This window comes from Thamnophis elegans, chromosome 1, assembly GCF_009769535.1.
Source record: "Thamnophis elegans isolate rThaEle1 chromosome 1, rThaEle1.pri, whole genome shotgun sequence".
Classification (NCBI taxonomy): domain Eukaryota; kingdom Metazoa; phylum Chordata; class Lepidosauria; order Squamata; family Colubridae; genus Thamnophis; species Thamnophis elegans.
Window position 1 is genome coordinate 3,856,454 of NC_045541.1, and position 23,084 is coordinate 3,879,537.

Sequence of the window (23,084 nt, forward strand, 5' to 3'; positions counted from 1 at the left end):
GGCCTTTGAATAATGTTTCTCTTGCTGTGGTCTCAAACAATGTCCTAGCAGACTGCTCTGAGCGGTGCCAATCCCATTAGCAGAAGAACAGCAGTCTTCTTTCTGTAGACGTAGACCTTTGTGGTAGCTGAGCAGTGGGAATGAACTCTGCCCACTGCCTGAACACTTCTCCGAAGCAAAGAAGGTATGCCAGGAAAGCCTTGTTGAAAAAATAAACAATCTTCGTTTTGAAAAGGACCAGAGCTAAGTGGCTTGGGAAAGATGTCGCCTACTGGCATAAGGGCCCACAGATGGGAACAACTTATCCAAAAGAGACATAAAACATAGTTTATATCGAGCGTCAAAGAAAAGCTAATGGATTGAGGGCTAAATTCCAGTGGATGATTTTCTTCTAGCTTGAAGGGTTAGTTCTATATTGCTTCCCCCCCCCCATCTCCATGGAAGTAATTCAGAACAATTTCTAGGGAGACTAGAAGCAAAAGGTGAAACTAGTGTCCAAAGAAATTTGATTTGCAAAAAAAGCCAAATATTCCAGGCTGTTTATCTTTTCTTCAAAAATCTATGTGCATTTTATCATCTGCATACTTTCTTCAGAATAAAATCACTCCACCAAAAATCAATTTCTAATAAAGAAGGAATCTGTCCTAAATTATATAATCAGGGTTTTCTTTCCATGACCACAATGTCTAGTTGCAAAAGAGTGTGCATAGGAAAAGATAGGAAAAGGAGTCATAAATGTCTTTGGTTCTGCTTCTTTAGAGTGCTTCTAGCAAGATTATATAGTTCTCCAATGAAGTGGATTTCCTTCTCTAAGAGAAAAAGGCTATTAAATGGAGCTATTAGGATCTCTCTCTCCCTCCCTCCCTATCCCTACCCCTATCTCAGATTGTAAGCCAGTAAGATTGGATTTACATTATTTACTTATTTAAAAAAAACCCATAACATTTGTCTTGGTTGCTCCAATATACTTTAGTACTATTCTAAATTTGATTGCAAATATTGGTTGACAGCAGACTGAAAAGAGCTGAACTCCAGACTGAACATTCCAAACATTCTTTTTGTCAAAGACCAGCAAAGTGAGGGCAATATTTCTGCATTTTCGGTGGGAGAAAAAAAATCCCTCCATTGGACTGTCTGTAAGCCACTGAGAATATATGGATGGGATTGCATACTTCCAGACAACCTTGGGAATCCTGTTGGACACCGCTCCTGCTGAAAGGTGGCAACTTTGTGTTGTGCACAATTACACCCTTTCTTCTCTAGGCAGGCTCTCCACTCAGTCACTCATATCCTGGTGGAGGTGGCGCAGTGGTTAGGGTGCAGTACTGCAGGCCACTTCAGCTGACTGTTATCTGCAGTCTGGGTCCTCATTTCACCCACCTCGGAAGGTTGGAAGGCTGAGTCAACCTTGAGCCGGTGAGATTTGAACCACCGAACTGCAGATAGCAGTCAGCTGAAGTGGCCTGCAGTACTGCACCCTAACCACTGCGCCACCTCGGCTCGGAAGTACAGTACCTGGATTTTGTTCTGCCCAAAGGCTGCAGCTCACTTAATGAGAGCCACCTGCAAACCATCTCAGCCCTCCCTGTGCTAACTAACGTTAAGCAGCTGCAAACCTTTTTGGGCATTGCTGGCTATGCACGATTATGGATTCCAATGTATTGTGTTATTGCTAAACCTCTGTATAAATTGATCCAAAAAGACATGGGCCTGGGATTGGACAGGGGAAAGTATTTTCCTTCTAAGCATCTGTAAAAACATATGCCTGCAACCAATTGCGTTTTTCCTGTGATAAGATCTGAATCCTTCATGTGTCACCCTGCCTCCTCCAGGAATCAGCAGGTAACTATGCTCTATCTCAAATACCAGAGCAATCCTCACACCTTTTGTGCTGCTAATAAGGGGGCAAATGGGCAATTAAGCAAACAGAGAAGGGAAAAGATAACAAAACATAAATGCTGCCAGGAAGGATGTAAATCTAAATTAGAATATATGACTTGAGTTTTACAATGTATTTAGTTTATATGAGTAATTAGTAAGTTAGGATATATGACTTGAGTTTTACAATGTATTTAGTTTATATGAGTAATTAGTAAGTTAGGATATATGACTTGAGTTTTACAATGTATTTAGTTTATGTGAGTAGAGTAATTAGTAAGTTAGGATATATGACTTGAGTTTTACAATGTATTTAGTTTATGTGAGTAGAGTAATTAGTAAGTTAGGATATATGACTTGAGTTTTACAATGTATTTAGATTATATGAGTAATTGGTAAGTTAGGATATATGACTTGAGTTTTACAATGTATTTAGATTATATGAGTAATTAGTAAGTTAGGATATATGACTTGAGTTTTACAATGTATTTAGTTTATGTGAGTAGAGTAATTAGTAAGTTAGGATATATGACTTGAGTTTTACAATGTATTTAGATTATATGAGTAATTGGTAAGTTAGGATATATGACTTGAGTTTTACAATGTATTTAGATTATATGAGTAATTAGTAAGTTAGGATATACGACTTGAGTTTTACAATGTATTTAGATTATATGAGTAATTAGTAAGTTAGGATATATGACTTGAGTTTTACAATGTATTTAGTTTATGTGAGTAGAGTAATTAGTAAGTTAGGATATATGACTTGAGTTTTACAATGTATTTAGATTATATGAGTAATTGGTAAGTTAGGATATATGACTTGAGTTTTACAATGTATTTAGTTTATGTGAGTAGAGTAATTAGTAAGTTAGGATATATGACTTGAGTTTTACAATGTATTTAGATTATATGAGTAATTGGTAAGTTAGGATATATGACTTGAGTTTTACAATGTATTTAGATTATATGAGTAATTAGTAAGTTAGGATATATGACTTGAGTTTTACAATGTATTTAGATTATATGAGTAATTAGTAAGTTAGGATATATGACTTGAGTTTTACAATGTATTTAGATTATATGAGTAATTAGTAAGTTAGGATATACGACTTGAGTTTTACAATGTATTTAGATTATATGAGTAATTAGTAAGTTAGGATATACGACTTGAGTTTTACAATGTATTTAGATTATATGAGTAGAGTAATTTAGAATAATTAGAATACGAAAGACTTTTTGGGTATAAGAAAGGACACAGTATATCATTGAGTTTCTGTAGAACTTTCCCTCCCGTGTCTCTCGTGCATTGGTTTGGAACTTCTTACCCAGAACTTTAACTTTGATCAAAGAATAAAGTCTGTTTTCTCTGTTTTTCAAGCCTCCCTTTAAGTCTTCGTTTTGATTCATTTTTGGCTTTAAGCGTATTGCCAAACCTTACGGACCCCGGACCCTTCCCGTCGAACAGCTGGGACTCTGCTCTCTCTCTCTCGGGCTCCCGCAGCCCTCCTTTGGATTGCAGGCGGAGTCAAAGCGCAGGAGTCCCCCCAGGTCTGCAAATACGAGAAGCAGGTGTGCGGTGCTCGCTCTGACGACCGTCGTCAAGCTGACGAGACACCATCGATATCACACACGGGGTCCCGCGTGGAAGGCGGTTCCCGCACGCTCGCTCGCTCGCCTGCCTTCCACGGGGAAAGGGAGCGGGCGGGCGCCTCCGGAACCTTCTTCTCCCTGGCTCCCGTTTCCCTGGTTGTCGCGGGGGAGCCCTTTGAGGGGAGCACAGGGAGGGGAGCGGAAGGAAGGAGCGCCGAATAACAACACGCCGGCGCCTCTCCGCTGTCATCGAGCCCACCAGGCGGGGGATGAGGAGGCCGCGGGAGGAGGAGGAGGAGGAGGAGAAGCGCCGGGCTTCGCAGCGCGGAGCTTTTGGGAGCCAGGTAAAGGTGCCTCTCTTCATAGGCCCCTGAGGGCATCTGCTCTGCAGAATAGATGCATGTCTGGGAATGGGAGCGTTTATTATTATTATTAAAACATAACACAACATTATTATGTTTATTATTATATTATGTTATATTATTATAATATTATTATTAAAACATAACATAACATGTTTATTATTATATTATATTATTATAATATTACTATTATATTATAATAATAATAACATTAAAACAACATATTATGTTTATTATTATATTATATTATTATAATATTATTATATAATAATAATAACAACATTAAAACATAACATAATGTTTATATTATTATTATTATTATTATTATTAATATTATTATTAAAACATAACATTATTATGTTTATTATTATATTATATTATTATATTATATTATATTATTATAATATTATTATTAAAACATAACACAACATTATTATGTTTATTATTATATTATATTATTATAATATTACTATTATATTATATAATAATAATAACATTAAAACAACATATTATGTTTATTATTATATTATATTATTATAATATTATTATTAAAACATAACATAACATTATTATGTTTATTATTATATTATATTATTATAATATTATTATAATATAATAATAATAACATTAAAACATAACATAACATAATGTTTATATTATTATTATTATTAATATTATTATTAAAACATAACAACATTATTATGTTTATTATTATATTATAATATTATATTATATATTATATTAATAATAATATTAAAACATAACATAGCATAAGAGCCTTTTGGGTGTTTCCGAAGGACCCAAAGTCTCATTATCAACATTATTATATAGGTTTCCCCAGTAAATGTCCCTTGTCCTGGATTCCTTTAAAAAAAAAAATCTCTAGGCATGCCCTCATTGTTTTTAAATCACACAGGACTCTATAATAGCAAGCAGGTTCTTTGCCTTCATGGACTCTACGTGTGTGTGTGTGTGTGTGTTTATGTTTTGGGTTTTTGTTTTTGTAAAAAAAATTTTTTTATTATTTATTTTCAAAACAAACATACAACTTCTCCTTCTTTACATACTGTAGAAAGTGTATCAGCTGGTTACAAAAGGCTTTTGTGCATCTCTTCCACCGTCATCAAATATAATTCATATTAATTCAAATATCTTAACTCAAATATTTATTATGTTAACATCATCATGCCTCCACTTTTATTTGACTATAGTTTATGTTTTTTCCTGCTACTGTAACTAGGACAAGAATAACTCAGCTTGCTAAAGGTGCGGTTTCACCCAGGGCAGTTCAACAAAAGAATCAAGGCAAGAAGCACAAAGCTATTATGGTTTATTATTAGGTTTATTAGATTTACATGCCGCCCTTCTCCCAAGGACTCAGGACTTATGTTGAAATACCTGCAGTTAATAATTTGCACAAACTCCCACATTAACTTCCTTGTATATTAGCTGCTTTTGTTGCTTTTATGTTTTCTTTCACAATTTGCAGCCAATAGTTTACTCCCAAGTAGCCCAAGGTATGGACCAGATTTCACTATATGCCTCCATTCCTTGTAAAGTAGACTAACCCTGGAGATACTGATTAGGTCAGAGGCATCCAATAGGATCTTGGTTAGAATGCTGGAATTTGAACCCAGATCTTTCTAATTTAAGGATCAGTTCCACATTTAGCAGTACAGTTTAAAGTAACCATGGGAATAAACTCCTCCTTCGGGCTGGGACAGAGAAATTTAAATGATGAATAAGGTAGCAGAATTGTATAGTATTTTTATAACTGGTAACTATTATATGTTTACAAGGAAATATTGTACGGTATTCAAGATCATACAATAGGGAGGGTAATATTCCAGGTAAATAAGAGTGAAAACAAATATCCTGACTATGTCTCCTGGTCTGCATGCAGACCACTATCAAAAACAAATTATTATAGTTTTGCCTTTCTAGTTTTAAAATTGATTTGTAGTTAGTTGTAGTTTATTCAATTTGTATGCCGCCCTATTCCCGAGAGACTCAGGGCGGCTAACAACCAAGGGGGGAAGGGGATACAAATAGGACAATAAAGACAAACAGATTAAAATACAACAACAGTCGCAGCATTCAAGTGGGGCTGGAAATTCATCAGCCCCAGGCCTGCCGGAACAACCAGGTCTTAGTGGCTTTGCGGAAAGCCGGAAGGGTGGTGAGGGTCTGGATCTCAACGGGGAGATCGTTCCAGAGGGCCGGAGCAGCCACAGAGAAGGCCCTCCCCCGGGGAGTTGTCAGTCGACACTGGCTGGCAGATGGAATTCGGAGGAGGCCTAGTCTGTGGGATCTGATAGGTCGTAGGGAGGTAATTGGCAGGAGGAAATTATCTTTCTATATACCTGTGTACACGAATGTAAAATCTGAAATAATTATTACTGGTAGTTGAATCTATATTACTATGAATTACCTGGAGATCAGGATTAAACAACATGAAACACAATGGCAGAATTCACACATATTGTTAAGCCATAGGGTAATTTGTTAAGTTTTGGGATAGTAAGTTGTATGAACTCCAACATTGTGCTTTATGCTGTTTGTAACTTGGTATGATTTGTAAACAGTTATTGTAATGTATTCAATAAAACTAGATTAAATAATAACTACCTTAACATAATGTGAAATCAGCCAGCTAGAATTAATTATCTCTAAAACAGAGGCATATCTTTATCATCCCAAAAGAAGTGTTTCAACAACTTTTGTAATTACCTGGTCTGTTTGCCGTATGTATCTTTCACTTTATAGCTATTGTTCTTTCTTCCTGTTTCAATTACTGGAATCAGCTGAGATATAGCTCACAACTGCCTCATTCTTGCTCTGGCTTAATGACTTCATCCCAGGGAGCATCTGTTCCCGTTATTATATGACTTGCTTTTATTTCTGCTGAGTGGATGCAATGCTTCAGATTTTCCTCATGAGAGAAAAACGTGCACAGCTATAAGAGTATTGTGCTAATGTTTTTTTTTAGATTGGTTTTGATATATTTCTCATTTTTAATTCGCTTGTATTTCTGCAAGCTACTTCGAACGTTTAGGAGAGTACTGTACATGTTGTATTTGAGATATTAAATATTTGTGAATGTACTCTTAGTTTAAGGTATGAACACTGTAGAAACCATGAGCTGTTTGGAAATGTGTGCAAAAATAGGGCTAAGCCTGTACAGTGAATATTTGGTGATCTCAAACCTTTTCTAACAGAAGCCCTTTGCCATCTATAAAGCTTAATTCCATCTTCTGTGTGATTGTTCCCACTGCCACTCTCTGTTTTCTAGGGAATACCTTGTCTGCTCCTAACCTGTGTTACTTTCTGGCATTTTTTTTTAAAAAAGAGAGAATAATTGAATTCTATATTGCCTGCTGACATAGTAACACTGAAGGGCAGCCCTTCTTCCCATCTACTCCTATCTACTTCATTTTGGGATGATAAAGATAATGCCTCTGTTTTAGATATAATTAATTCTAGCTGGCTGAAAGCCGTCAAAACCTGGCTGTGCCGGCAGGCCTGGGGTTGATGAGTTCCCCTCCCCTCTCGACTGTATGGCTGTATGACTCTTGTGTATTAATTACGTGTATTGTGTTTGTGTCCCCTTTTCCCCTTTCTGAGTTGTTCGCCGCCCTGAGTCCCTCCCGGAGAAGGGCGGCATACAAATAAACTAAATCTCAATCTCAATTTCAATCTCAATTTTGGAAAATGGGCAATCTCACAAAAAATAGCTAATTATTTTTTTAAAAAAAGGAATAAAGAATATGAATATGTTTTTGATTTTAGATAATCACAATCAAACATTGAATAAGCAAAGGAAGTAAAAAGATGGATTTGATCAGATTTAAAGACGCATAAGGCTCTGGGTAAACCAAAAGATGATCTACTCTTAATTTAGAGGAAACTCTGCTCTAAAGATCAGATTTCCATAAAACACAGCATTGTTGAACCTACATGGGGAACGAGAATGCTACAGACAAAAGATTAGATTTTAAACACAGAATTTAAAAAAAAACGGTCTAGTTAATTTTTGTTTTAATCATTTCAGATCTAAACAAATGTCTCTCTGTCTCGGTTCCTCTAGTTCCTCTTCCTAAAGATCCCTGAAGATTGTAATTAGTTATTTCTAAAGCTGTTGGAGAAATAAAAGAAACCTATTTCTTTTTCACAGTCTAAAAAAGATTTTTAAAAAATTCCCCTGTAGCACAAAGGGAGCAGCTCAAAAGAGGCAATCTCCCTGTGTGTGCGATCACAAGTTATGTCACAGTTATCTCGATGGTACATGAAAACTAAAATGCATTTGTCTGTCAATGAATGCAGGGTGGCCTTGTCTGTCCCTGTGCAACAAGATAAACTCCTGGTTAGAGCATGTGTCAAAATCGTCTTCATGCTCTTATCTATGGAATTGTTTACTAAATTCCTCTTCAAAAGCCAAATTATTTCCTTCCAACTTAATCACAATATGAGTGATTCATGCAGACCTCTTGGCGAAATAAGTTCAGTTCCTCAGAGGAGCAAGAGTGCAAATCCATCAAGAAGCTTCTTGACTTGGCTGCAGCCATGAAGCCCTTTGCTCCCAAACTACTTGTGCTTCTTATTGGCCTCCTGATGCCATCATTGAGTCCAGCTCTTTTTTTATTATTATTATTATTGGTTTATTTGTATGCCACCCTTCTCCAGGAGGGACTCAGGGCGGCGAACAACTCAAAGGGGAAAGGGAACATAATAAACAACAGTACACATAATTAAAATACACGAAAATTCCCTTTGGGATTGCCTCTTTCGGTTTTTATGCTTTTTCTATATTTCCTGTAGCTGCCAGTAAATGCTGTGCTCCATTGTCGCCCAGACTCTACCCTGAATTAAGGCGTTACAGGGTCATAGAAGAGAAGTTTTCTTTTGTAGATTTGTCCCTAATAACTCACTTGAGCTATTGTACCTTTTTACTTAACTCTCCCATCAAACCAGCTCTCACCTGATTAATGGTCAAACTTCCATAAATTAACTGGTTTGATGAAAGAAATGTCCTTCTGGGTTCAGCTCCAAGTGGGGGAAAAGACACTGGAGACATGGAGGCTGCTTGGAAAGATGGTTTATTGTTGGACAGGGCCACATGGCTTGAGCCCTGAACAGAAAAGGTGATCGCATGCTTCAATGTTGGTGGAGAAGAAGAGAAAAGGGCTGAGGGAGGGGCTTGCTAGGCTTTTTATAACCTCTTCAGTCCCACCTCTCTGTTTCCTGTTCCTGTGTAAAAAATGTACTCTGATTGGTTGTCAAGACTCCCATGGGGCCATGCAGGGGCAACTCTCTGGGCTGTGTTTTGAATCCAGGTTTAGTTGAGTTCTCAGATGCCATGTGGTCAGTTGAGTAAAGGGCCAATATTATCATGCCTTTACTCCCATCCCCCCTGGGGCTGCAGTGGAGAAGTCTTTATTATGTAAAAGGGACTAGCTTGGCCTTCTTAATGGCCCATTGACAAAGTGGGGATGGGCAGGAAGCTACAGGCAACTATTCTGTCTTTTAAAACATGTTTCTTTCTTTTCACATCCAGAGAAATATTCTGCCTTTTCAATATTTCCTAGGATATTTCATTTTTCTGGGAGAGGGCTGGGTGATAACTTCCCACGGGTTCTTAGCATAGATGTTTCATTGGTCGCTTAGTAGGCCTTGTTTTGTGGGACATCTTCCCATTGATTAGAAATATCATATTTTTAATATCATAAATTTCCATACAAGACAAGTGCAGGATCCCACAAGAAATGTTACCTTTACAATAATTTTCATTTGTTTGATTTTGTTATATTTTACAGTACTTTCTTTCAAATTATATTAAATATAATCCCTAATGACGCACTAAACATCTAATGTTGTCATAGGGCAAGCATGCAGATTCCCAGGAATCTATTCATAGAAACCAACGTTCTATTGAATGCAGCAGATACAGGCGGTTTTGCCCATAATGGACATTGAAATGGAAGCCAATGGACATCATGGGAACCTTATTTCATATAGAGTATTAATGGCGCAGCCAGGAATTCAGCAGGAAAAAACAATGAACATCAAAGGCCAAATGGAGGAACCCCAAGGAAGATAGTACTAATTGCTCAGCCTCAATTCATAAACATTGCATGGGGCATTTCAGAAATTGAACATGGTGGATTCGTACTTTTTATTTGTTCATTGCATTGCAGCAGATTGGGAATATTGTACAACATCAATAGCAATGTGATTGCCTAGCCTTGATCCTGAACAGTTTCCTTTGTTTAGCCAAAAAAATTAGATATTGGAGAAATACACAAATTGTGGCTGGCTGTTTTTCGTGTTTAGTCAGTTTCCTTGTTTTTATTAAGTTGTCCGAATCAATCTATTTGATAAACTAGATTGTTCTAAAAAGATCACTACAGCAGAATAATTTCCTTAGTGAGTTGATATCTTGCTTGGCATACCCACCTGTATGTTAAATTTCTACTTCTTTATATAATTCTATGTAATTGGATTAGTTGCATAATGGACATTAGTGGGGCGGGGGGGAAACAGGAAGTTGTGAAGGTTGTTAATCACATGGAGTTCTGCCAATAAGAGATGTAAATGTGTTGCTTTGCTAAATTTATTTATTTATTTATTTATTTATTTATTTATTTATTAGACTTATATACCGCTTCATAGGGCTTTCAGCCCTCTCTAAGCGGTTTACAAATTTTTTAGCAAATTGAGTCAGCAACTTGCCCCCACAATCCGGGTCCTCATTTCACCCACCTCGGAAGGATTGGAAGGCTGAGTCAACCTTGAGCCGGTGAGATTTGAACCACTGAACTGCAGATCACAGTCAGCTGAAGTGGCCTGCAGTATTGCACCCTAACCACTGCGCCACCTCGGCTCTTATATGAGGATATATCTTAAATGAGGATACTGTTGATCATAGGAAGATGAGATGTATGGATACATTGATATTGAGAACAGTTTGCCAAGAAATGCTTAAATGCTATTGCATTATTATTTATTTGTGAGATAAATTCACTGTAGAAAATGATGAAAGACATAACACATCAATTCTTTTTGTTTGGATCTTTTTTTTTAGAATTTTTGTTTTTATTTTTTATTACAAATTTTGACATATTTTATAAACAAAGTGTTCCCAGGTCTTTTGTTTTACATCCTCTCATATATATAATCCATTTTACCTCATAGTTCTGTTTCCAATTTCAGCCATATTATTCTCTTTCCATATTTTTCATCTTATACTTATTTTCCTCAATACATAAACCATATCACTAATTGCCCCTTCAAAGTTAAACCAAATTATCATTTCATATTTCATCTGTTGGTCTATTTTACTATAAGCAACATATATCCTTGTTCAGTTTTAACATAGAGAGCTGTCAATTTAATTAATTATTTACAATTAACAATGTTACTATAATATCCTTATATCTTAATTAACTACATAACATTAACAATCTTATTTCTATTTCCTTTAATCTACTGATATCTATCTATCTCTATCTATCTATCTATCTATCTATCTATCTATCTATCTATCTATCTATCTATCTATCTATCTCTCTATATCCTTTCTCTTCCTCCTCCTCTAACCATTTTCTCTTGGGCTCTCAAAATTCCCACTTCTTCTTAATTTTCTTCTTTTCCCCCCTTCTCCTATCTTCTTCTTTTTCTTGTTTTTATGATTATTGCATCTTTTCTTCAAAATCCTTTTTCTCACTATTAATTTTCTTATTCTAGTAATTTTCTCCAGGGATTTCCCTAGTCTCTTCCCTTCCTTGCTGTTTTGTTGTTGTGTTTTTTTTGGGGGGGTACATTCCCCCTTTTCTACCTTTTTTATCACTGTAAATCCCAGTGAAAACTTAAAAGTCCATATATCTTTTCCCTTTTATTTCCAACTTCTAGTGTCCAATTCTAATATAAGGCTAGTCCAATCCAAGTTGAAGGGGTTTAATGGACCTTATTCTGTGATATGTATGAGAAAGTACTGTAAGGATACTAGTCAGCTGATCTGCATCCAACCAAGAGCCGAGGTGGTGCAGTGGTTAGGGCACAGTACTGCAGGCCACTTCAGCTGACTGTTATCTGCAGTTCAGCGGTTCAAATCTCACCGGCTCAAGGTTGACTCAGCCTTCCATCCTTCCAAGGAGGGTAAAATGAGGACCCAGATTGTTGGGGGCGATATGCTGACTCTGTAAACCGCTTAGAGAGGGCTGAAAGCCCTATGAAGCGGTATATAAGTCTAACTGCTATAAGACAACGAAAAAGAAAGAAATATGGTAGACTTATGCTTTATTTCAAAATCTCAGTTGTTTCCGAAGAAGACATTGAATAGCAGAAATGATGACTGTACACTAGGCACACAATGGATAATGCTACTATACAAATAAAACTCATAGAAATCAATAGGGAGCAATCTGAATGTTCATAAATAACTATCATAGTAAAGGACTAGCAAAAGGAATATATAGCGTGGTAATTGTTTGGGAAATAATAAACTTAAGAGGGAAAAAATTAAAAATTAAAACAAACAGGGGAAAAATATTTTTCTGTTTTCGGATAGGAGAGGCCTAGGCATTCTTTAAGATCCCTGAAGTATGCATCTTAGGCACCAAAAAGACAAGGGTGGAAACATTGTCTTATTTATTTATTTATTTATTTATTTATTTATTTATTTATTTATTTATTTATTTATTTATTTATTTAGCTTGTATGCCGCCCACTCTCAGAAGACTCAGGGCGGCTTACAAATAAAAAGGGAAAGGAGAAGGGATATAAAAATAAAAAAGGGGGGAAGGAAGGAGGAAAGGAAGGGGGAAAGGAAGGAGAGAAGGAGAAAAGAAAGGAGGGAAGGAAGGAAGGAGAGAAGGAGGGAAGGGGAAGGAGGGAGGGAAGGAAAGGGAGTAGGAGAGAAGAAACGAGGGAAGGAAAGAGGGAGGGAGGGAAGAAGAAGTAGGACCGTTGTAAGATAAGATGGATCTATGGGATGTTAAAAAAGCAATCTTCAAGTATATTGTCAACAGTAGGAAAAATTGTTATAAATACATATTATTAATAACAGTTATGAGATCATATAATTGTGAATGTATATATGAAATTGATTAAAAAAAAAATATGAAGTTGGAAAAGGCAAGATGTATTTCAGGACTTTTTCTGTTAAAACCGGATACACATGTTGCATTTGTAACCAGAATGATGTTAAAGTACGCTCCTTATGTTTATTTCTCAAGAATCCGTCCGTACCCCCACCAAACTCTTCCTGTACCCCTGGGGGTACGCGTACCACACTTTGGGAAACACTGCCCTATGGCTCTTGGGAGTCTCATGTATGCATCTGAGAAAATAAAAGACGACAGGTCATTGCAAAAACAAACAAACAAACAAAAAAACAATTAAAAATTCCACAACATTCATAACTTAGGATGGGGCTGGATGACTCAACAGCCCCAGGCCTGCCGGAACAGCCAGGTCTTGGTCGCTTTGCGGAAGGCCGGAAGGGTAGTAAGGGTCCGGATCTCTACGGGGAGATCGTTCCATAGGGCCGGAGCAAATCAATTCCCCTTCTTTATATAGAATGTTTTAACTTAACTTTTCCGCTTAGTGAATTCGTTATAAGTTATTATGTTATTATGCATAAGTGACTGAATAGGCACTACCATTCCTTCAACTGCTATGCCCACAGGTTGTTGTTATGTTTTATAATCTGGTGCATTCCTGCATAATTTATCTTCTAGTAACTGCACAAATAATTCTGACATTTTCAGGCAGATGTAAGGAACGTGCAAAGGCCATTGCTGGCCTTTGATCTCTGTCAATGAACTCTTCCTAGCTTTACCCCACCTTCCAAAACTGAACCCCTTGATTAGCCTGGCCCCATGATAACAATATTTTTTGCTCCATAAGACACACTTTTTGATCCCCACAAGCTGAAGAGAAGGGACTTGAACTTTCACTTGGGTGGGAAAATCTGGAAGCTTTCAGATTCGGGTTTTCCCAGATGTGCCAATATGTCATCTCAAATAAAATGGAACTTTCGGGAAACTCAAGACTTGGAGTCTTTGTTGGTTGGGGATGTTAACTTGGAATCTTGACATTAACCCGAATCTGAAAGCTTCTTAACATTCCACTGTTTATAGGTGCTTTCTGGTAGGGCATATGAATCTATTGAACTAAGGTTACTTAAGAGTATTTTATCATGTTTTACAGGAAAATCCAGTTTCTATACAGAATTCTTGCTGAACCGCCAATACCTCTTCAATCAGGAAGATAAAGCTGACGACAATTATTATACATGACAGCTTTTACAAATGAAAGTGGTTTCAAGCTCCTGAAGTCAAAGGCCCATGGCAATGAAAAATATATTAATTCTGTCACCAGGTTAAGAGAAATACCTACAAGAATCTTCCTAGAGCTACGTCTTTGCCTGTTGTCTTATTAAAATACGGTACCCCCAAAGATATAGGTCTCTTGACTGCAAATAAAATGGAGGCCTTAGAAGTTGATGATATTAGTCCAGCCTTGGAGGTGACTGAAGACTTCTTCAGTTCCTTTGATGCTAAGCTGGAAAATGTGCAGCCACTGGAGGTTTATGGTGTTCAGGAGATTCCGGAACTGGTTGGATGTGACGCATTTAATAAAATCACAGCCTGTGAAGATTTAAGAAACATTGCTTCTTTAGGGAAGAATAACGTCGTTTGGGCACACTGCAAAAATGGAGTTCCAGAAACCAAAGTAGAGACTGCATTTCCTGCCAAAGAGCAGTTTAGAGTGCAAAGAAGAACGGTTCCAGATAATCTTTCCTGGGTCGAACAGGGAGATGCTTCGACTTTTAATATCTTTAACATCTGCCAGAGGAGGAAGGATCGTCCGCGTTCTGTGAATGATGTTATAGTCCAAAATGAGGAAACTTCCTCTTTCAAGCCAGGCCATAACCGCTCACATTCTGATATTAGTCACATAAATTGGAGTGTCATCTTCAGTAATGCCTCTCCACAACAGCTGTCTAATCAGGCCAGCCAGTGCTCTAAACATTCATTTACACCAACTGGATTCAAAAAGGGGAAAGATATTCAAGGGAACACTGGTAAGTGCTAATATTTTGCTCCAACTCTCCTTGTTCGTAACCATTTCTTTTTGAAAGAAGAACGAACTGTTTAGGACGGGGGTTTCCAACCTTGGCAACTTTTAAGACTTGTGGACTTCCCAGAATTTTCCAGCCAGCATGGGGAATTCCAGAAGCATGGCTGACTGGGAAAATCAGGAACATGAAGTCCACAAGTCCTGATTCAGGGAGTTGAAGTCTTCCAGTGGCCAAGGTTGGATACGCCTGATTGACACTACAGCACTGATTTCTGGATCCAGTTTTTAATTCCACTGTATATTCTTTAAATGAAAGAAGCAAGCGATACGAATACAAGGATATACTGAAAGAGAGAAAGGAAAACTCCTTGTCAAAATCTTATAGTATAAATGTATAATTGTGCAAAGCTTTCATACTCAATCCAATAAAAATGCAGACACCACTTCTGTAGGGTATCCTAGTTCATGTATATACTTTGTGACACATGAAAATTATTTTTCATTGAGTGTTTTTATTACATTTATATGCTTTCCATCTCGCTCTGCAAAGTATCTAAGAGCAAAAAAGGAAATTGCTGGATTGTTTTTGTTTCTCGTTATTTTCATTCTTAATTTCTTTCAAGTGGCCAAATAGTTAACATTCCGAGAAGATGTTTGCTTTATGCTTGCTTCCAAACTTTCTGTCTTGTAGCTGTTTGGAAATTCTTGCTATTGTAGCAAATTCCTGGTAGTAAAAACTCAGCAGTATTAAACTGAGGGAGCAGTGAGCCAAGAAGGGTTAGGGTTAGGTTAGGGTTAGGATTACGGTTACGGTTAGGGTTACGGTTAGGGTTACGGTTAGGTTAGGGTTAGGTTTAGGGTTAGGGTTAGGGTTCTGGATTCAGTTTTTAATTCCACTGTATATTCTTTAAATAAAAGAAGCAAGCGATACGAATACATGTTGAAGGATATACTGAAAGAGAGAAAGGAAAACTCCGAAACCTTATAGTATAAATATAAATGATAGTTGATAAGTATAATGGTTCACTAATGCATTAAGAAAAAAATGTTGCCAATGCCTGCTCATTCTACAGTAGATGTGATATTTAATGCTAATAATAATAATGCCGAAGTCCTAATTTCTCTATAATGATATGACAAAAAAATTTCCTTTAAAATTACTGTTTGTGAGTGGGGTTTATTTAAAGGTCTTCCCAACTGTTTATTTGTCTTAACACCCACAATAGCCAATATCTTTAGCCACTAACGGGTATGGTTGAGGATTCTGGAGGAATAAATGCCTTTTATTAAATTAAATTCATTAATGCCATTTGGTCCTAACACCTAAGTAAAACCTCCATGTTTAGATACATTGTACCTCTAAATATGTGATGCTCAAATGGGTAAAGAATGAGGAAGTATTGCTTTCTTGCTTCTTCATTCTTGAACAGCTAACTAGTAATAGCTGTAAATAGATTGCTAAAATTAGATGGACCTTTGGGGTGATTTAATAAAGTAATTCCTCTATCATATGCAGACAATAACACTACCCAAGGAGTGTGGACCATGAGAAATGGAACCCAAGGTTTTTACAGTGTGATCTGTGCTTCTATTACCTGGAGATGTTGTTAGAAAACAAAGAGAGAGAGAGAGAGAGAGAGAGAGAGAGAGAGAGAGATGTTAGCTACTCTCAGTGTCCATTTCCGATATATAACATACATTATAAAAATTGTAATGAGACATAATAAAGAAAAGGGATAGAATCTGTAGAGAGAAAATTCTTACCCTGCTCTTTTCTCTGATGTTTCCTTCTTTGGGATTTATTTCTGTAGAATTACAGTTCAAAAAAAAAAAATAGCCCAGATGTGGGCAATTTAATGTGATTATCTCCTATTTACTTTGATGGGCTCTGATTTGCTCTGCCTCAATTGAATTTCCTTGTTTGGTGAAAGTAAAGAGAAATTTTCCTTCCCTTTTAGAAGCTGGAGAGAAAGTACTCTGGGGGGGACAGGTATCATGTAGCTTTGGTGCGTAAGGCAGGTGAGGTGGGAGAGGAACAATTGATGGAAGGCAATGGTCAGAGAGATGTGATCCGGCCAGCTTGTGCTGCTCCAAAGAGCGTGCTGGATATGCATGTTAATCAAGTCATTCCTCACTATTATTCCTGTTGAAGTGGGAAGCTAGTTCACAGAAGCTTGAAGGACAGTTAGCAGAGAGAAAGAATGGCTGGCTATAGAAGATTGGGGGTGGGGGGCAATGGGAGGAGAGAGAGAGAGAGCTTTTGTCTTGCTTAACAAAAGAAGAGCAAATCTCTGAGACAGTTTAAGGCAAGCAAGGAGGGGAACACATGGATGGATGTGGCATGAAAACCAGGAGAACCTGAAGCATCATCTGTCTTGGATAGAAATGAGAACAACTGAATGGAGTTGTATTTGGATCCGCAATAGCCATGCTGTTTCTCTTATTGGATTAACAGAAAAGGAAGATGGCAATTGAATGTCTGTCCCCATTATCTCAACTACAAAGGGGTGGGGGAAGGGGAGGGGGTGGAAGAGGCTCAAAAAAATTAATGGGTTTTGAGTTAGAAACTCTAATAAATCCGAGAGTAAGAGATGGAAAGCAAATAAAATTGGTTTCTTACACAATTCTTTTGTCTCATCGACACCTCTTTCCTTCAAGTTTAAATTGAATTTCTTTTGTCGCCTACAAATTAAATGAAATCTTTCTTTTGGGGTTTTTCTTTTTCAGGGAGGATAAAATACATGTTGCCAGAGCAGTCTTTTATTACTTGCTTTAGTGCAGTGTGAGAGGATAAACATATCATGGTGCCATGTACTGGAACAGCTGTCACATTCAGTGCCCGAGGTTGGAGTTAGCAATAGCAATAGCAATAGCAGTTATATACCGCTTCATAGGGCTTTCAGCCCTCTCTAAGCGGTTTACAGAGTCAGCATATCGCCCCCAACAACAATCCGGGTCCTCATTTTACCCACCTCGGAAGGATGGAAGGCTGAGTCAACCCTGAGCCAGTGAGATTTGAACTGCAGAACTGCAGTCAGCTGAAGTAGCCTGCAGTGCTGCATTTAACCACTGCGCCACCTCAGTGCAGTGGAAATGCAGACACAGCACAAGTTGAAAATGCAGACACAGCATTAAAAATATTTCTGAAAACTATCGTTTTCAGGTTCATTAAATTCTAGAGCTGAATTGTACCCCTTAGGCCCATGTTTTTGACCATGGCGACTTTAAGATGTGTGGATTTCAGCTCCCAGAATTCCCCAGCCTGCATGTCTATGGAGATTCCCAATCATCCAGGTCATGGTTGTCCCAAACTATGGGGCAACCGGCATTTTCCCAGAGGAAACTGGACTTCCTTGTTTTTCTTGGAAGACGTTTCACTTCCCATCCTCTTCATGCTTCTGACTATTATCCAACCCACCATTCAGTTCAAGAATGAAAGCTTTCCAGGCAAATGGCTTTTAGTTTCCTTTGAACACATCCAGTGAAGGGGAGCTCACCATCTTTTGGCTGTTGGTTCCACCATCAAACCGCTGCTGAAGAGCCGAGGTGGCGCAGTGTTTAGGGTGCAGCACTGCAGGCCACTTCAGCTGACTGTTATCTGCAGTTCAGTGGTTCAAATCTCACCGGCTCAAAGGTTGACTCAGCCTTCCATCCTTCCGAGGTGGGTGAAATGAGGACCCAGACTGTGGGGGCGATATATGCTGACTCTGTAAACCACTTAGAGAGGACTGAAATAAGTCTAACTACTATTGCTATTGTTACCCTGTTTCCCCGAAAACAAGACCTCCCCGAATAATAACCCCATTCGGGCTTTTGAGAGCATGTGCTAAAATATGCCCTCCCCCCAAAATAAGCCATCCCCAAAAATATTACAACGCAGCAGCAACCATGAGGTGACCACGCTCGCTGCCTTCTGCACCTCAAAAATAATAATACCTCTCCAAAAATAAGGCCCAGTGCTTATTTCAGGGGTCAAAAGAAAATAAGACACTGTGTTATTTTCAGGGGTAGTTAGGAATTTTTTGTTGTTTGTCAGAATCTGCCTTCCTACGACTTACATATCTTATCACCTAAAAAGGTTCATCTTCCTATTGAACTTCTACACATTATATGAGAATATTTATATATAAGTATAATCTTTATTGTCATTGTACTTAAATATAACGAAATTGGTTTTAACCTCACTGGTACAAAATTATAACAGAAACGAAAAAAGAAAGAAAAAGAAAAAAAAACTAGCGTGTGTGTATACATTTCAGTGTAAAATATATCTGAAAATATTAAAATAATAAAAAATATTATTTTGCCCATTGGTTGCAGAAACATTTGTGTTAGTATATACCATCCACTAAACATGTTCCCTAGACATTTTAGAGTATTTTTTTATTTTGTTTGTTTATGTGTGTGTGTGTGTGTACATATACACACAGTAACAATAGATGTTAAAGACATGGAAGAAGGAGTCGAAGTAGTGACTCCAGACGTGATCTTAAAGGTACTTATGGGAGAAGGAAATCATGCAAGTAAGCTGTTCTGAATCATTTAGGGATGTCAAGTTTAATAACATTTTGAATTGGGTCCAGTAATAGCCTGGAAGCCAGAGTAGATGGCAAAGAATAGGCATAATATGATCATTTCTGCCAACTTAACATTGCTAACGTCAGCGTTCCAAGTATCATGTAGAATTAAATCAGAGTCCAAGGCAAAACGATCCTTAAAGTTCCAATTTAATAAAGCAGACATCTTAGCACATCTGTGTAAATCCCAATTCTGGAAATGACATCAGAATCCCACCCAGTTAAAAGTTCATGATCTTGTCCCCACACCCACAATCCCCATCACATGGTCCAATCTTCCTCTTCCACGCTGGCATCCACACCCAGCTGCTTCCGGTCAGGTGTAAAAGTGCGGAGACAAAAGATGACTTTGGTCTTCTAGAAAAGAATGACAATAACACATTCCACAATCCTACTCCTTTCTATTCCCCCCTCCCATCAACTATACTAATGAAACAGCATAATGAAATAAGAGAAAGTGTGGCAGGCCAAAATTCTAAAACAGTGTTTCTCAACCTTGGCAACTTGAAGATGTCCGGACTTCAACTCCCAGAATTCCCCAGCCAGCATTTGCTGGCTGGGGAATTCTGCGAGTTGAAGTCCAGACATCTTCAAGTTGCCAAGGTTGAGAAACACTGTTCTAAAAGGAATATAATTGCAGGCCTGACAGCTATTTTGGATCAGCTGTTTCAAGATCCTTTGTAAGAGCAGTCTTTTAATCCAAGTAAACAGTTATCAAGATATAGGTGTATAGCTCTAAATTTTCTTTGTGAAGAGGAGAGTGAGTTTATTTATTTATTTGTTTATTTATTTATTTATTTATTAGACTTATATACCGCTTCATAGGGCTTTCAGCCCTCTCTAAGCGGTTTACAGATTTTTTAGCAAATTGGGTCAGCATATCGCCCCCACAGTCCGGGTCCTCATTTCGCCCACCTCGGAAGGATGGAAGGCTGAGTCGACCTTGAGCCGGTGAGATTTGAACCGCTGAACCGCAGATCACAGTCAGCTGAAGTGGCCTGCAGTACTGCACCCTAACCACTGCGCCACCTCGGCTCTTGTTGGTTGTAGTTGAACCTAACCAACCTCAGTTGATAAAAGATGCCCAGCCACTGTGATTTCCTAAGCCAAACAATGACCAAATTGTTACTGGTCAACTTAAGCATTATAGAGATGTTTTAAAGCATTTATAAATTACCTTTGTTCAAACTCTTTTCTAGAACACAAGCCTACGTATTCAAATATCCTGAAGAAAGGGTACGTAGAAATTAAGAACAACCATGGCTCTTACTGGCAGGCTTGTTACGCCGAACTTTCACCGTATGAACTTTATCTGTATCAGCTTGACAAGAGCGGCAACCAGAATCTTCCAACAGTCTATCTGCTTTTGCACTTCCAGAGCATCAACGTGGAAACCAACGTAGTTGATGCAGTCCTGTTCAACAATTTGCACCTGCAACTCAAAGCAGAATCGCCTTGGGAAGCTTTGGACTGGGGGCAAAAGCTTCGGCAAGCTGTTCATTCTTCAGTTCCATCGTTTCTGAGGCCGAAAGGAGACTTGGTGAACTCATGGAAGTTGGATAACGCCGAGAGCAGCCTCACTCAAAACCACGGCTTACAGAAGGAGCCGCCTGAATTTTTCCAGTTCACATCTTTGACCCCAAACATCAAGGATTACCAAAGCATTGTCAAATCAGGGATTCTCTACAGGTTGACCCTCCAGAATAACTGGAAAGCATTCCATTTTGTACTCAGTGGGTCTCTCCTCTTGGCCTTTCAGATTGGTGGGCTTGATGAGGACCCTCTGTGGAGCTACAACCTTGAGGCGTGCGTCTCTGTTCAAACCGATGTTCTGGATGATTGCGACTCTTGCTTTCAGGTGATCTTTCCTCAAGATGTGCTTCGTCTCCGTGCAGAAACTCTTCAAAGGGCTCAGGAATGGATGGAGGCTTTGAAGGCTGCAAGCAGAGCAGCAGGTTTAGGGCAAAATCTGCAGGTGACACTTAGGAACAAAGTTCAAGGTTTGTCTTGTGGAAAAGAACATAGGAAGATCAAGCGCCAGTCGGTCACCACCAGTTTTCTGAGCATTTTAACTACCTTGTCCTTGGAAAGAGGCCTGACTGCTCAGAGTTTCAAGTGTGCAGGTAAGTTATTTTTTTATTATTATTATTTATTAAATTTATAGGCCGCCCAATCCCGGAGGACTCCGGGCGGCGTACAACGAAAGAAGAAAAAGAAAAGCAAAATAAAAGAATAGTTTAAAATTCACAACACGCATATGTTCACCCACGATTCACCCACGTAACACCTATCCTCCGCGAGCTGCACTGGCTACCTGTTGGTCTCCGGGTGCGCTTCAAGGTGCTAGTCGTCACTTATAAAGCCCTTCATGGTATTGGACCTGGGTACTTGAGAGACCGCCTGCTGCCAATTACCTCCACTAGACCGATTAGATCCCACAGATTAGGCCTCCTCCGAATTCCATCCGCCGGCCAGTGTCGACTGGCAACTACCCGGAGGAGAGCCTTCTCTGTGGCTGCTCCGACCCTCTGGAACGAACTCCCCGTGGAGATTCGTACCCTCACCACCCTCCAGGCCTTCCGCAAAGCCCTTAAAACCTGGCTGTTCCAACAGGCCTGGGGCTAAAGACTAAAGCTCCACTCGAATGGTATGACTGTTGTGCTTTTTAATGATGTATGATCTTCATGTTACGTTTTGTAACTTGTCTGTTCTTCCCCTCCCTTGAATTGTGAGCCGCCCTGAGTCCCCTCAGGGAAAAGGGCGGCATACAAATAAAGTAAAATCAAATCAAATGTTCTAATCGAGGCTGGATCTTGACAATAAGGTCAACAGCCCCAGGCCTGCCGGAACAGCCAGGTTTTAACAGCTTTCCTGAAGGCCATGAGAGTGGGTAAGGTCTGGACCTCTGGGGGCAGCTGATTCCAAAGAGTCGGAGCAGCCACAGAGAAGGGTCTCCTCCGGGGGCCCGCCAGCCGACACTCACCGGCTGACGGTATCCGAAGGAGGCCCACCCTGTGGGATCTTATCTGTATCAGCTGTAACACAAAAGAAGATGTTTTGTCATTTCCAAATCACTCCGCTAATATATCTTTACGCTGCATAAGAGTGTCTCAGTTTGGCATTTTTGGTGTAGCACATGTTTACATAAGTTGATTGTTATTCTGTTTGCAAATCGAGAATTGGGATAATTTGAAACTCCAGAGCAGTACTTCTTCCAAGGGCTCACCAGTAAATATTAATTGCGATCAATTGCCACCAGTCAGTCTGAATATGCTGATACATCCTGGCCAATGCAGCTGGGAGTTCTTCAAGTTTTCCCTTTAGCTCTAGAATGTTAGAAAGAAAATGTTTTCTTTTCTCTGGTCAAGAATTGTGCTTGTTATGAAACACAAAAGGGCAGCTGTGCAATCTTGTGCAGGGAAAGGTTAGCAACGCAGTTCTCTAAATATATAAAAAAGCTATAGATAAAAAAATGCAAAGCAATAACAACACCATACACAATTCCAATAAAAAATATGTATTTTTCACAGTTTTGAACCTCCCAACGCCTTCAGAAAGGAACTCTGGGCAGCGTACAATAAAACATTATAAT

General features: G+C 38.6%; 1 protein-coding gene across 2 annotated transcripts in view; it reads left to right on the plus strand.

Annotated features, from left to right (window-relative positions):
• The first annotated feature begins 3,711 nt into the window (after positions 1 to 3,711).
• PLEKHM3 (pleckstrin homology domain containing M3) overlaps positions 3,712 to 23,084 on the plus strand; it is a 71,549-nt gene continuing 52,176 nt past the window's right edge. The window contains exons 1-3 of one of the 2 annotated variants that reach the window (XM_032218264.1): positions 3,712 to 3,815; positions 14,043 to 14,919; positions 20,692 to 21,615. In XM_032218264.1, coding sequence (XP_032074155.1) covers positions 14,319 to 14,919; positions 20,692 to 21,615 — 1,525 coding nt within the window. In that variant the 5' untranslated portion in view covers positions 3,712 to 3,815; positions 14,043 to 14,318. The remainder of the gene's footprint in view (positions 3,816 to 14,042; positions 14,920 to 20,691; positions 21,616 to 23,084) is intronic. The other variant, XM_032218257.1, reaches the window with a different exon arrangement.